Source organism: Ostrinia furnacalis, unplaced genomic scaffold (genome assembly GCF_004193835.3).
Source record: "Ostrinia furnacalis isolate ACB-3 unplaced genomic scaffold, ASM419383v2 OfSCF1246, whole genome shotgun sequence".
Lineage (NCBI taxonomy): Eukaryota > Metazoa > Arthropoda > Insecta > Lepidoptera > Crambidae > Ostrinia > Ostrinia furnacalis.
Window position 1 is genome coordinate 258,487 of NW_021131485.1, and position 16,103 is coordinate 274,589.

General features: G+C 37.3%; 2 protein-coding genes across 2 annotated transcripts; both read right to left on the reverse strand.

The window, feature by feature from the left end:
• Positions 1-97: 97 nt before the first annotated feature.
• LOC114352074 (proline-rich protein 2-like) lies at positions 98-3,244 on the reverse strand. Its single transcript, XM_028303529.1, has 2 exons — positions 2,975-3,244; positions 98-1,651 (listed from the first exon to the last, which is right to left on the reverse strand). Exons 1-2 carry the CDS (start codon positions 3,051-3,053, stop codon positions 339-341), a joined length of 1,392 nt encoding a protein of 463 aa, XP_028159330.1. The 5' UTR covers positions 3,054-3,244; the 3' UTR covers positions 98-338.
• Positions 3,245-3,606: 362 nt separating this feature from the next.
• On the reverse strand, positions 3,607-5,023 carry LOC114352089 (collagen alpha-1(VI) chain-like). Its single transcript, XM_028303550.1, has 2 exons — positions 4,522-5,023; positions 3,607-4,119 (listed from the first exon to the last, which is right to left on the reverse strand). The coding sequence occupies exons 1-2, from the start codon at positions 4,739-4,741 to the stop codon at positions 3,623-3,625; spliced, it is 717 nt and encodes a 238-aa protein (XP_028159351.1). The 5' UTR covers positions 4,742-5,023; the 3' UTR covers positions 3,607-3,622.
• Between the last annotated feature and the right edge of the window lie 11,080 nt (positions 5,024-16,103).

Genomic DNA, 16,103 nt, shown 5'->3' on the forward strand with positions numbered 1-16,103 from the left:
TATGTAATTATATCATTTAATTGTGAAATAACAACATAAATGGGTATTAAATAAAACAATAAATTATTAGGTAATTTCCCTTTATAATTTCATAAAGATTAAAGATAAAAATTTACATTACTGCTTAGAGGTTCAGGCTCAGTAGATTATAATTATGCTATGGTTTATTATTTTGAACATGCTATCGACAGGATTATTATTAAAGGAATTCCATCTATCTTTTACTTAATATTTAAATTAAGAGTAAGAAATAACATGTATCTTTATGAGTATTACAAGCTATGTTTCACCTTATCTATAATTGTTTTGTATTTAAACCTATAAATCTTAAATTCTTATTAGACTGCTGGAGTCACAGGCAAGGCCTGAAATATTGGCAATCCCATGTATTGATATATTCCACTTGTACTGGATTTATTACTATTATTTTTATCTTCATCACTTTCTGCGGTTTCACTCTTAATTAAACGTTCGGTTTTAGAAATGTTTTCACCTACTTCTTTCGCAATACCTATACCCGTCTTTATGACTTCAGTGGGGCCATTATCACTAGAGAAATCTTCCAAGTTTCGGAATAATATGGATTCGGAATCTGAAGAAGATTCGCTTTGTGCCGGGCGCGCTTTGTCTGTTGATAACTCTGTGTTTGGTGGCGGTAAAGAATTTCCGTTTTGAGATCCTCTATTTGGTTGACGATCCCAGTTTTCTGAGGTACCTCCGTATTGTGGTGGTTCTTGATTTGGTGGCGGTCCTCTATTATTTGGTGGCCCTCCGTCAGATGGTGGCCCTCTATCAGGCGGTGGCCCTCTGTTAGGTGGTGGTCCTCTGTTAGGTGGTGGACCTCTATTCGGTGGTGGTCCCCTGTCCGGTGGTGGTCCTCTATCAGGCGGTGGTCCTCTATTAGGTGGTGGTCCTCTATCAGGCGGTGGTCCTCTATCAGTCGGTGGTCCCCTATCAGGCGGTGGTCTTTCATTCGGTGGAGATCGCCAATTATCTGGAGGCGGTTCATTAGGTGGAGAGCCGTAGTCTTGTGGTCCTCTTTGTCTTGGTGGCCTTTTATGTTCACCTAGTTCATCATAGTATGATGGTCTTCCAGATTCTGCATTATTGGTCCTTGGCAATTTGGTGTAATCATTGTTCCTAGATAAGTCGTAATATGATGGAGTTTTTCTAAAATCTGGCGGATCTCTGTTTGATGATTCACGTGGAGGCCCTCCGTGTGGTGGAGGCCCTCCGTGTGGTGGAGGCCCTCCGTGTGGTGGAGGCCCTCCGTGTGGTGGAGGCTCTCCGTGTGGTGGAGGCCTATCATATGGAGGAGGCCTTCTATCTGGTGGAGGCCCTCCATATGGCTGATATCCTCCGTACGGTGGAGGTCGTCCATATGATGATGGTGGTTTACTATTAGGTGGAGGCGGTGGAGGATATCCATTTGATGGTGGCCCCCAGTCATATGGTGGAGGTCCTCGATCTGGTGGGGGTCCTCGATCCGGTGGGGGTCCTCGATCTGGTGGAGGACCTCGATCTGGTGGGGGTCCTCTATCCGGTGGAGGTCCTCGGCCTGGTGGTGGTCCTCTGTTTGAGGACTGTCCCCAGTAATCTGCAGGACCTCCATATGGAGGGGGGTTCCTGTTTGGCGGAGATCCCCAGTTTTCTGAAAGTAAAAACAAATTTTTCGTTATTACATTGTCTTTCATATTATTATTTGTGAAGGAATTCATTATCTGTCTCTTATCATATCGCCCATTTGCGACGACACTGTGACATCTCGACATATACGATTTTTTGTTTTACCGAAATTCTGAACCGCGATCTTGCGTTCTTTTATCTCCAAAAACAGGGTATTTGTTACTCCAAAAACAACAATACTATGAGAGAAAGAGACAAAATATTACGTTATAGCGCTGGCTCGTTCGGCGATCTAGTTGGCTTCGACACTGTGACAGTTCAGTTGCCACCTGCGCTTTGAGATGTGAGGTGCTCTTCGTTTTTAAGAAAAACGTGACATCTCGAGGATACCGCGGTATTGATGACAAAGGTAAGTTTTTAAAATATTTTTATTTTATTCGACAATGTGGCACGTCATACTTATCACAGTGTTCTTCTAAAACAAAAAGCAAAGTAAAAGAGGTTTTACTTTTGAGAGTTTTTCGTTTATTTTGATAAGCATTAGTTTTTAGAATAAGAAAACTTAATGTGAGCTTAAATATTGTATGTATACAACTGTCTGTCTACTTAGATAATATTTTTATAAGTGCAATTTAACATGGCAAAGCGAAATATTCGCCTGTTCCAAAAATTACCTCATTTTTACTGATTGTAATGTTATTAAAATAAAATAAAAATTTTCAAGATCAACGTGTTATCTAAATAATGACTTATATAAATATATTTTTTTACATCATCTTCAACGTGACAACTGAACTTACCATCTTCAAAATATTATTTTTTACTAGAACAACGTGATAAGTTGTCTCTTTTTTTTTCAATCGCTTTAATTTCATCAATTTAGACGCAAAGTTATGTCTTACTATAAATATTTAAATTCATTAATAGTTAATCTTTAAACGTTTCATACACAATTAGGTAATCCTAACCTTCTTTTAAGAGTTATGGTCATTCAAAAGTTAAAAAGTCGATTTCTGTAAAACTACTGTTTTTGATATATCACAGTGTCGTCGCAAATGGACGATATATTTTTATACCAAATCCAAAGAAAATTATTCAAATCAAAATGTTTATTTCACAGAAGAAAAAATGTTCAAATAATAGGAGGATATGAAAAATTTTGGCAAAGTAATATTGCTGTTAAAGTTGTGTTAAAGTTCACCTGTGATAAAAGGTTGTACAAAAATAATTATATACAAATTAATTTGGCCGTAAAAATTCTGAACCAAAAACTATAGTAGGTATATCTTATAGGTAATTTTAATAAGGAAAAGCAAAGAATTATTAAAAAACTTGATTTCAATATTACCTCTGGTTCCTTGGGACCATTGTGAACTGGCAACACAGATGACACTCAAAGTCCACAGAAATATTTGTTTATGAACCATTTCAAATCATTTTTAACAAATCACTGACTTTGTTTTCAAGAGGCCTTTGCACGACTGATTGAGAACTCGTTGGTTATCTCGGATCACGGATGAGATAAGCTAACAAAAACTTAAAAACCGGTATCAGTTCGTTAGCACTCATAGTTCTTAATATCTATGTTTGATAGTACAAAATAAAGTCGACCTTCGTTATTGCGTTTTATGATAAGTTTTGCAAATAATCAAATGCGATCAAATTGGGTCTGTTTTCATCGTTACTCTATCGTTTCAGCCAAATGACGTCCACTGCTGGACAAAGGCCTCCCCTAAGGTTTTCCACAATGAACGGTCCTGCGCTGACCGCATCCAGGCCCTTCCCGCGACCTTCTTTTTTCATAATTAACCATTACTTGTAAAGTTATAAACAACATGAACGTCAATGCACACTGCATTTTTGTTTTTATTTAAATAACATAAAATAAATGTTTATTGTGAGTATGTAATTTTCTACCTACTACTAGATAAATAAATATTTCTACAATGAATTTCCTTGAAAAATTAAACACTAAAATAACAATAATTTAGATTAGTTAGCTTTCTGGAGTGACAGGCACAGCTTGAAACATTGGTCTTCCCTGATACTCATAGATTGGTATGCGGTGATTATTATTACAATTATTCGCTTGATAGCCAACATTGTTGTTGTTGTATGGTTTGACTACATTTTCATTATTTTGCATATTATTCCCTGTAGTTACTGGTTGACCTCCTTGGAACTGGTTGTTAACACTATTGGTTACAACTCCATTGTTGGGGTAGTACTCTTGGCTGTTAGTCGGAGCATAAGTTTCTGGTTTATTATGGTCAGGGGGCCCTCTATTTGCTGTGGGTCCTCTATTTCCTGGTGGCCCTCTATTCGCTGGGGGTCCTCTATTTGCTGGTGGACCTCTTTGGTCAGGAGGCCCTTTTTTCCCTGAATTCCCTCTTTGTTCAGGCGGACCTCTCATTCCTGAATTGCCATGATACATTTGTTGGTCTTCATTAAACGGTTTTCCTCTGAAGTCTCTGTGTCCACGTCCAGTAAAATCTGAAGTCAAAATTGTCTCTTTTAATCAACTTTTTTTAATAGTCTAGACTCTAATATAAAGTTTTCTTCATTTAAAACTGAGAGTAGGTACATTATTAATTTTGCAATTTAATTTATATGGAAAAGTCCTTGGTATGGATCGGACAAAAAAGATAGCAATTACTGACCACCGCAACTAAAATATTATGACAGCTACAAATACCTCAATGAAAGCCATATTCTCAAGCAATATTCTTTCAAATACTTATTCGTATTCGTTTCAGCCTCCAAATGACGTCCACTGCTGGACAAAGGCCTCCCCCAAGGTTTTCCACAATGAACGGTCCTGCGCTGCTCGCATCCAGGCTCTTCCCGCGACTTCAAATTCAAATACTTAAGTACCATGTAAATTATTTTACATACCTGTTGCATCTTGAAATATTTCTGCACTATCCACAATATTAATGACGCACAAAACACAGAAGAAATATAGCAGCCATAAATCTTTGTAGCCCATGTTTAATAATATTATACTTGTGGGTATCACACAACTGGTTGGAGAAACAGTGAGATGGTTGACTGTTGTGTCAAAAGCATTTTGGTCACTAAATAAACACAAAAACCAGTTTGAGTTCATTGGCATTTCTGAACACTGAATACTTTTTAGTCCACTAGGCCGATCAACGGTACTTAAGAGTCAAAACAAACGCACAATAGGATCTAATAAACCTTATTTCCTAGAAAAGGCAAAAGGAGAGTTAATAATTTTTATTAAAAACGTAACCCTCCTTCTGGCGCAGTCGGGTAAAAAAGGCAGGAATTTTTAGTGACATTTGTTACCATGTACTACTCGCTGACATCATAAGAGCGACAACTATGTAAGTATATTACCCATTAACGTTGGTTCTGTCAAAATGTTCATTGTCACACTTGGGTGTTATTTTTCCTAATCATAATGCAAATCTTGAGGGCCCTATAAAGTTAGCATTTTAAGTTCCTTTATTACTTAATCAAAGACATTATCATTATATGTAATTTGTAGGAATTAAGTCTAATTATTTAATTAGGATGTTATAATAATGCATCAGTACAGACTCTCCTAAAACTTATTTAAAAAACCTACGCTATATTGCTCAGTAAATTCATTGCCTAGATAACTACACTATACAGATTCCTGAAATATGTGCAAGTGCTTAAGTGTTTCTTTAAACAAGGTTAACCAAAGCATTGTAAAACCTCAGTAAGAACACACCATCTGAACTATGTTGTCAAAGAGGAACACGTCCTAAATTTCATTCAAATTGCCCCAAACAGAGCTAAATATATGCAAGAAAAGTGAAACATAAAGCCACTTATCTAATACAGAAAGCGGCGACAATCTCATTCGGCGACAAATTGAGAACACCTTCCGGCGGCCGACGCAGGCCGCACTCTCTGGCAAATAGCTATTTATTGTGGCGCGCGCCGAGACACCTGTCCCTGCGTAGGGGACACGGGGCTAATTGGAACATTGGGAAGGAACATAGTGTCTAAATCTGCCTAATTAAATAAGCAATAGATATAGAAGAGATATTTTAAAGAGAGTAGATATATTTTTCAGTTGTCTTTGAAAAGCTTAATCTCATTCAGCGACAAATTGAGAACACCTTCCGGCGGGCGACACTGGCCGCACTCTCTGGCAAATAGCTATTTATTGTGGCGCGCGCCGAGACACCTGTCCCTGCGTAGAGGACACAGGGCTAATTGTAACCCTGGAAAGGATCCTACTATACTGGCTAAATAAACAAATATAGAAGAGATATTTTAAATAGGCATTTTTGAGTTGCTTCTGAACTTGATCTCATTATACCTAACTTAAACAAAAAAAAAAAAAACTAAAGTACCTAGTTATTTAGAAACTAAATTTAACTGTTCACTTTAAACATCTGTTTTAATGGTGGGCAATGAACCCACAAATTCATATCACTAATATAATTTTCACCTGAGTCAAAGTCCCATTTGCCCAGTCTCCCCAAATGTCACGGACCGAAACCCGTTCTAAACCCGCTGTCGCCTACCCTTGACACCGTAATAGCCCCTTCGCATTTCATACTGAATAACACGGCACAAATGGAACAACTCAGAAAATTACCACAACACCCAAGCATTACTACAAGTTTATTGAATTAGGCTTTTAAGAGTGGCAAGGTGCTAGAAGTGCTTTTAGAAATAGGCAAAAATCTTGTTTTAAGCGAATGATAAAAAATAAGGTACTTGATACAAATAAGGCCTACGTTCTAATAAGGCCTATACATCAGAAAACACAGATAAATAAATCCAACCGGGATAATACTTCAAGGACAGGTACTCATATGCCCTACAACCCGGTAGAGTGCAAGAGCGTCTCGATCCACGATCCCAGCACCAATTGGCACGCGTTCTTATAAGGTGGTGGGTGATTTCGTGCTCTCTTATAAAAATCTGGCGATTTCATTTTGAATTTTCGGTAAAATGACGCTGTTTTAGATTAAGCTTTTCTTAGTAATCGTTTCTAAATATTTCTTACTAGCTAATAATTACCTTAATTTGTACTACTGGCTATAGATGCATTATTTGTAAAATTTTAAAGACAACAAGAGCGAGATACCTAATAAGGCCTAGGCCTTATTTCAGCATGGTAGGCCATATTAGATACTTATGTCAACACCTGATTACGGACAAATTCATTAAAATAAATGAGTCAAAGAGTAACTAAATATTTATTTAATGACAATGTTACTAACAGCACAGAAAAGAAAAAGAAAACAGAGTCGAAAAAAAATACTAAACCTGTAAAAAAAAGAAACAAACTAAAAAACCAATAAAAAATAAGAAAAAAAGCCGTATGTATAATTCTAAAGGAAAGGAGAATAAAAGCTGGTATTGTCATGCCTGTCTCGAAGACAATGTAGCAGATATGCTACCATAAAGGACTGCTTTTGGTGGTATCACAAAGATTGTGTAGGAGTTCGTAAAGATGATTCAGAAGCCTTTTTATGCCCTGGTTCTAACAAAAAATTGAGATCTCATTTTGTTTACAAAAATTCAAGACTAAATGATGTTCCTAAACTGAGTTATTTAAAAGGTTTTATGTGTAGGCCTTATTCGAACACGGTGTTTTAATAAGCCCTATACAAAAAAATTATATTGTTTGTTTTTGATATTTTTTTTGACAATTTAAGTAAGGAATCATTACTTTGTTACTATGAATATTTAATTTTATCTATAATTTATGTATTATTCTTAATAAGTGGAATTTAAGTTTATCTAGAGATATACAGTATATTTCTGTTTACTTGGTATGTTAAATTTTGATAACGCAAACAAATCGACGTGTTTAATGTTATAAGACCGCATTTTGTTTGAATACAACCTCAAATTTAAGGTCTAGAGGCATTTGAATCATATAGGCCTTATTCCGTGTAGGTGATTTATTAAAGCCAAAATCAGTGGTTTCGTAATTTGCTTATTTTGAATAGATTTAGTTAAAAATTCTGTTATTTTTTGTAATATTGCTAAAATTAAAGGATGGAACAAGTTAATTAACCTTGTTTTTGTTGACTGGCGTTAATATTTATTGAAATATAAGCATTTAAAGTTAGGTAGGCCTTATTTGTATCAAGTACCTTATGTAAAATCCATTTCATTAGCTTAACGGCTTAATTTGTTTAGAAAGAGCTACCTATTTTAGATTAATTGACATGGTTTTATATCATCAAGAATCAATATTACACACTTTGTCTATATTTTTTAGTCGGACCCGAACCCCTGTACTCCATACAAAGTTAATATTGATTAGTTACCAATAAGCCTACAAATAAATAAAATAAAACTGGCAGTGCTAATATTACCTAATGCAGTCTACATAAACGCTGAACCGCCGACATTACCGTCAACTTTTGACATGTTGTCGATTCTTTTGAAATAAAGCCGCTAATACTTAGTTACAAAAATCAACTAACTCGTAGCACCTCGTAGTTAGTCTATCTTCACACTCCCTACAGTAACTTAAGTACGTGCCATTAAACAGACGCGTTCTGTACAGCTAACCAACAATTGCAAGATGGGAAGTCAATAAATTACCAAGACATATGACATAAATAAATCGCCGGCAAACGGACATTTCTAAAGTTGCGTCTAATTTAGTGCCTTCGCCGTTTGAACAGCACGCTTTGACTGCGCGCTAAATTCGCAACAATACCAAATCAGGCGGAAAACTACTGCGAGTTTCCGAACAAGTTTTGACAGTGACTCCGAAGATCGGCTGAAGACAACTTCTCTGCTGCACAGTTCAATGAGTTCGTCTGCCCTCGATCGGATGCTGCGGATTGACATCAAAGAAGTTTCAATTAGATGCAGGTGTAGGTATTTAAGAAGTAAGTTGCGTAAGAAGTAATTCGAATTCACACCCCCACGCAATGAACAGTAGGTACTTAGTTAAAAATAACAGTTCCATAAGTGACGTTTAGTCACTTTAAACAAGTGTTCAACGCGCATGTAACTTTTATTAATAAGGGAGTATAATACAATTATTGGCCTTTATGAAGTCGTAAGCACAGAAGTCTGTGGGGTCCTTCTTATGGCTATGATTTATTCGTGAGATTAGTAGTCACCGTACCGGACTATGCCAGAGGTAGCGGGTTCGATCCCCGATCAATGAAAATTATGTTTGCATGAACATGACTGTCTTTATTTGTCGAGATATATTGTAATACACAGAAATATAGAATAGTATGTTTACATCTTAAGATTTATCTGAAGTTTTAATTGAGAGCAAGGTCGCATAGTTGCGTCGTATCTCAGTAAACACTCAGGCGCATCGCATCGACAATTGTACGCATGTGGCAATATACAGTAACATCGATAGTAAGTACGTACTCATACCTTTTTGACCTGGGTATTATTTACTTTATAATGTAACTAGCTTTCCGCCCGCGGCTTCGGCCGCGTGGAATTTGGTTTGTCACAGATAAACTTTATCGCGCGCGTCCCTGTTTCAAATACCGGGATAAAAACTATCCTATGTCCTTTCCCGAGACTCAATCTATCTCTATGCCAAATTTCATCAAAATCTGTTCAGTGGTTTAGGCGTGAAAGAGAGACAGACAGACAGACAGAGTTACTTTCGCATTTATAATATTTTAGTATAGATTAAATGATCTTTTCAGAACCCCCTTATAACTAAGTAGGTACAAAAGCACTGTCCCCGAAATACTACTAGCTATCTTTTCGAGGTCGTTGATCATATTCTAATACTTCTTTTACAAAACAAATATTAAAATGATGTTTCCATTGTCTATTTCACATAGGTCTCCAGCTCTAAAAATCTGAGAGGCAAAATAAAACGGCCCTTGTTATTTTAGCGACAATAAAGTTTGATGCTTTTGTTTACCTACTCATTTCCATTCAGCAATCTCTTGGTGGTAGCTATTTCGTTGTTAGCATGGAAAGGAAGATATTCTCCGGGAGCCCATGTGTTATCCCGGTCGTTTGTTAAGCTCTCGAATTATGTGGCGCCCCGGGGAGCTCTACGGCGGGAAACACAAAACAAGTTTCACTTTTTTGTTCTGAAAATGTAGTTTTGTGTACCTGAAGCTTGATGGAATCTACTCGCGGGGAGCACTTAAAAGACCCACATAATCATTCGCCACACGAAAGTGGTAGTAAGTGTTCTGTTCTGTTTACTCTATATTCACCTAGAAATACGTCAAGCAAAGTGTAAATTCTGAGAAAAATGTTATACTTATAATTTCATATCATATACGCCAGAACAATATTCCGTCTAAAACAACTGCCTTAACAAGTTATCATGTAGTTACATTAAATTCTTCAGAAACTCCAACTTGTTCATGTAAAATTTAGGTTGAACAAGTGACGTTGCAGAGTCATCACAAAATTCTGCAATAAGTAAACTTGTACTTGTCTTGAGGCTAAGTTTCATATGAAAGTTTCTTTAGGGCAATACTTATACCTAAAAGGGAGCCTACAAAGATACTTGAACGATTTTTTTGGTTTGATTCTAACTTCATACGTGAACATAGAAATTAATACGAGCACCTACGCGGGCGTTTCGGCTCCGCTGCGGGCGCGTTTGTCAAACAAACAACGCGAGTATAAAGTTACGCTGCGGTGTCACGGCGACCGACACAAATAGCTCAATTAAACGGGCCGATGTGTCCCGCGACAAATGGCCGCTCCGACAACGTCACGTTCTAAATTGGTTGCGTACCTTGCAATCCTTTTTGGATCGCACACAAAAATCGCGTAACGATCGCGGTGATTTCCCGTTGTGCGTGAAGGAGATTTGATTGTTTTTGCCATTAACATCAAATCTACCTATGCCTCGTTCGTTCGTTTCAGCTGAAAGACGTCCACTGCTGGACAAAGGCCTCCCCCAAGGATTTCCACAAAGACCAGTCCTGCGCCGCTCGCATCCAGGCGCCTCCCGCGACCTTCACCAGATCGTCGGTCCACCTAGTGGGAGGCCTGCCCACGCTACGTCTTCCAGCTCGGGGTCGCCACTCAAGAACTTTCCTGCCCCAGCGGCCGTCAGCTCTACGAGCTATGTGCCCTGCCCTGCGGGCTATGCCAGTTACTACTATGCCTATTCGTCCTATATTAATTTCAATCTCAAAGTCACTTGCTGTCTTGATTAGTTAAATTACAACTGTACTTTTCACGCGCGTAGGTATAGCGGAATTAAGACTGTGACATACTAAAATAATCACTTTATTAATTTCTTGCATCATTAATAGCGGGCACATCAATGTACAATATAATACTTCAGCTTTTATTGCTTACACTTTGCAAAGCAAGAACCTTCTACGACTCTAAGGCAGCTATTGAATGCCAGTTCTAAGGTGTCTAGCGAAATCGTCTCATCAAAGCTTGGGGATTACCTTTTGGCCGGTTTCTGCCCGTTGGGATCTATTCCGTGACAATTCGTGACACTTCTTAAACATATTATTATTCTACTTATTCCTGTGTCTGAGACCCTGTGAGAGTAAGTTACTTAATCCAAAAATGTATTTTATATAAATTTCCAGCTTATATTCTCCGTAGAAGGGAAATGTTTGCTGACTTAAAGTTGTATCCGTATTTAATATAGGTAAGGTAAGTACTTATTGCGCAATTTTTTTTTATTGACAGGTCATTCACATGCCATTTACTTATTTACATTCACGTAAACATTTTTATCCCACAAAATTAGTTTTAATTTAAACTCAAATTACACATAACTTATGTTATTATAATATGAAAATCAAAATTCTGAACTCATTCCCTTCTTTTCTTACAAAACGTACATTTATAACTAATTGCTAATTTTACAGTAACTGTAAAGCAACTGTATTTTTCAAAAGTTCCGTTTATTTGTTTGCGCAACGGGAGCTTTGCTTTTATGTATAAATCAAAAAGCCAATAAGCTCTCGATCCTATTCGCGGAACAGGCAAGCTGGAAAACTTTTCCTGCAGTACCACGCCAGCCTAATTGCCTAGAGTTTTCGCTTAATATTTACTAGTTTAAGCAAATGCCTTTGAAATGCATTCGAGAGTTGCTAGTAATGCATAGAGTTTAGATTTCTTCGCGATGTCGAACCCGGCTCTGTCTCGATGGAATTTTCAACTTTAAAGTTGAGCAGTTTTGCACAATACTGTTTTGATCAGCTTAATTAAACGTACGTAGATAAAGATATTTTTAAGAATCGGGCTGACGCACACTGTCATTGGCGCTGATAAGTAGCCGAAATGTATGAAGCGTCGGCGTCGAGTGATCAGCGTTTCCTTTAAAACCTAGGCGTAGACCACCGATTTTTAGTTGGCCGACAGTTGAGTCCGATTCTAATTTGTACATTATCAAGAATCAATCGGCGTAATGTGCGCACTTTCATACATCTTCATACTGATTAACAGTCCGACTCAACTATTGGCTAATTAAAAGTCGGTGGTCTGCTCCTAGGCTTAGGGTGGGTTGCACCATCTTACTTTGACTTTGACAAATGTCAAAAATCTGTCAAACTCCATACAAAATGCATCGGTTATCGTTATAGTTACCGTTAAAATTAGGTGGTGCAACTCAGCCTTAGATAGTAGATAGAGTACAATAAAATTAAATATTGATCTGTCAGCGCCGAAGATCAGCCAGCGATCAGCGTGATTCTAAAGTCGCTTTTACGAGTAGTATCAACAAAATTAATAGTACATTAACTTTATTTACTACATTGTATCAAACGTAGTATTTCAAGGCATTTCGGCTCCTGTACTTTCAATGATTTAATATTGTTGGTAGGCATTTCATCTATGTGGGAAATGCGTGTTCAACATCAAAGACGGGCAAATAACCGTATCAAAATATCATTTGTAATTACAAGCCTGTCAGGTACGTAGGATAATTTGGATACAGTCAGGATAATAAATAGATTAGGAACTCAATGCTCTTGGTGGGTATTATTTTAGTGACTTTTTTTTTATATTAGCTTGCGTTTGATCGCAATCATACTTTAAGGCACCATCTTACTTTAACTTTAACAAACGTCAAAAATCTGTCAAACTCCATATAAAAAGCAACGGTCAGTATTATTAGTTACGGTTAAAGTAAGTTGGTGCAACTCAACCTTAGTGTGCGGATGTGATATTTAATGAAGTGAACTTGCTCAAAATTTCATTTGTGGTTGTACAACTTAGTCTATTGTGAGCACACAAGAAGGATCTAACAGCGTGCTTGATCATACTTTATTTATTTAATTGTGTAATCCTTTAAAAAATACAGTATCATCTTCATAGACTGTACCTGAGTTTTAGGATGTGAAATTTAAAGCAAAGGAGCGCTGTCTCCATTTTATGTACAATAATTTAATCGTACATCCTTATGTTAGCACATCGTCTCTCAACATAATTCAATAAATAATGCTCCTGTCTCTCAAAATATTTGAAAACAGTATACTTAACGCTCCATTTACTGTCTAAATAAAATTAGAACATTTTTAATTTGGCATAGAAAATTGCCTTCTAATTTCCTACGTGTTTTATATGAACTATCCAAGTTAGTAAATACAAGTATCGTTTAGAGGTGAAACTGATTTTTTGCTTTTTTTAAACACTCTTAGCAATGCTATGTAGATACCTACATTTAGTGAAAAAATGCAACATGCAGGCCATAAAAGTAAAATCCATAATATTTAATGTCTTTAAAAAAATAAACAAAAACATATTTCCTATAACTACAAACGTACCTACTTATTGAAAACACTACATAAATGTTAAGCTACGAACGTTGTACAGGATTTTCGTATCGCCTAACATCTCTATAAGAAAACGTCGTTCGTGAACGGGGCACGGAATACGCGCGCTCATAGAATTTTCAGAGGGAATAAAACACGGTTCATATTGGAGGGCCCGAAATGGTGCGTTACATTCGAAAAACAATATCCACTTCGATCAGTCTATCAGTTCGGAGTCAATGGTGAGCTTCGCAAAACTGTCACGTAATATGTAAATCGTTCAGGTCGCGATGTGTCTCGACTGTCAAAAGCAAGGCATCGGAAAGGTCTTGCGATTTTCTCCAAATGATGACTTCACTTTCGTGGGGTAAGGGCGAAAGGTGAAAGTTTATTTACAAACAGATTTTTACGGTTGATTTCTGTAACTCAAAGTTTGGAGTGTTCCGAAGAAAGTTATGAGAATTAATAAAATTGACAAAGTAGTTAATAATAAAAATTTTCGTAGCACTGAATGTGTCTTTAAATTACTCAGTAAATTATTGTGTTAAATGGAAGCCACATTGCAAAGCGATATTAATTATACCTAAATTCAATGAATAGTGATTTTTGTGCGACTCTTCAAATTTTCAAAATTTCGCATTCATGTGGCCGCAGCCTCAACAAATTAAAAGCGAAACCGAGCGCAACCGTCTTGCCGGTGCGTGCGCACTCCACCCCTAATGGCGCAACAATTTTGCGCGAATCTCGCGACGGCTTTGTTTAAATATGCATCGTGTCACCGGTGACGTACTCAAAATATTACAACGCCCGCCCGCCGGCATAATAAAACGAGCATCGCTGCAGGCGCCGCATTAAACTGCACTAACGAGGTGTGCTGGGAAATCAAATGTCATTCTCGTTATTTGTTTTCTAGTCCGCACCCCGGTGCCAGACAGACACTGCTAAATATTGCTGTAACGTGCTTTAAACCCTGTTTAATTTGCGTTAGCGCTGACAAACTTCATGAATATGAAAATGACTGACAGTGACGCTGAAATTGAAAAATGTTGGAAAATATACTGTAGAAAAAACTGCTTATCAATAGCTGCATATTCCAGATACCTATTCTGAAGACTGAAAATTTAAACTGTGTTTTTACAAGCATTCTTAATTAATTGTATTTGTTTTAGCTAAGTGCAAAAGTAAAAAAAGGATTTTGGATTTGGAAAACATACTGGATCTACATTACCTACCATACCAAGTAAGTCATTTATGTATTTTTACAAATAGGATTTTGCTGTTAAAAAGCCCCTTTAAGCTACGTAGATAAATATAAACTTGAAAATATAGGTAGGTATACCTAAATGGTAAATTTCCTTTAACGAAAAATTGGTTTATTGAATATTATTGTACTCTCTATTCACCATAACTAATAAACTAAAGAGGGTCTTAGTTAAGTAGGCAATCGGATATTCGCAAGAACTTCCTTAGACTACGATGCAGGGATAAGGCAATTCCATTTGGCTGCAGGGCGGCTCTCTTGCACAGAACTTAATTCTGAATGAACTTTGAATTGGAAAATAAATTCAGTGGATGTTGCTTTACTTTCATTATTATTGCAGAGGGCCTCCTGGATCTATCGAAGAACTTGTATTTGTATTTATTTACTAAAAGTTTTTTGTCTATTTGAAAAAAAAAACTTTTTTTTCACAGTTCATCATCGAAACGCAAAGACCATGTCCTGTTGACTAAAATTTCCCACAACACTACATGATGATTACAAGTTAGTATGTATTTATGAAAGACGTAAAGTAAACGTGATAAAAATTACAAAGCTGCAAACAATGGGCGACGGATACCGTCCAGGCGAGATTACGCGGCTCGCGCGTAACCATGAGTTATCGCCGCCTTACTCCTGCTCAGCGATCTTGTTGCTGGATGAGGAAATACTGCAACCGTGAGCCAGGTAACAACGAGGTTTAAGACTTGCTTATTGCTCTATAAATAGCTATGAATCCAAAAAACATGAACAATAATGCTAGGCAAATATTTACACTACTAATTCTTACGCTCGCGCGTAACCGTGAGTTATTACCGCCTTACTGCTCAGGGCTCGATCTTGTTGCTGGATGAGGAAATACTGCAGCCGAGAGCCAGGTAAGGTAACAACGAAGTTAATGATTTGCTAATCACTTTAAAAATGTCTGTTAACTACAAAAGACATGAAAAATTATTAGAAAAATATTTAGACACGCTGTTAATTCCTACGCTGCTCGCGCGTAACTGCGAGTTATCACCACTCTATACTGCGATGAAGAAATACAGATGCGATATACGCGATACCACATAAAGTATCACCAAAAATACTTAATGAAAAGCTAGATAAATTGTTAGGCCCAAACTGGTGTTTATAATCCTCAGGCATCTGTCAGTTCATCTAACGACTGCAACAATTTCTGTTCGTAATCGCAAAAATTAGAAGGGTCGCAGACACGGCCGGATCACGGAGTCCAGTCGAGATTACGCTAGTCGCGCGTAACCGTGAGTTATCGCCGCCTTATTTCTGCTCAATCTTGTTGCTGCGATCAGAAAATACTGCGACGGCGTCGTACCGTGCAAAGTTAACGATGTACCTTTGTTTTGTAAGGTGTTTCATATTACAACAGTAACTTAAGCAATAGCTGCGCAAATGTTTTTAATAAATTAATTTATTTAAATTAAATACTAGGTTTTCCAGGCTCTTCCCGCGACCTTTACCAGATCGTCGATCCACCTAGTAGGAGGCCTGCC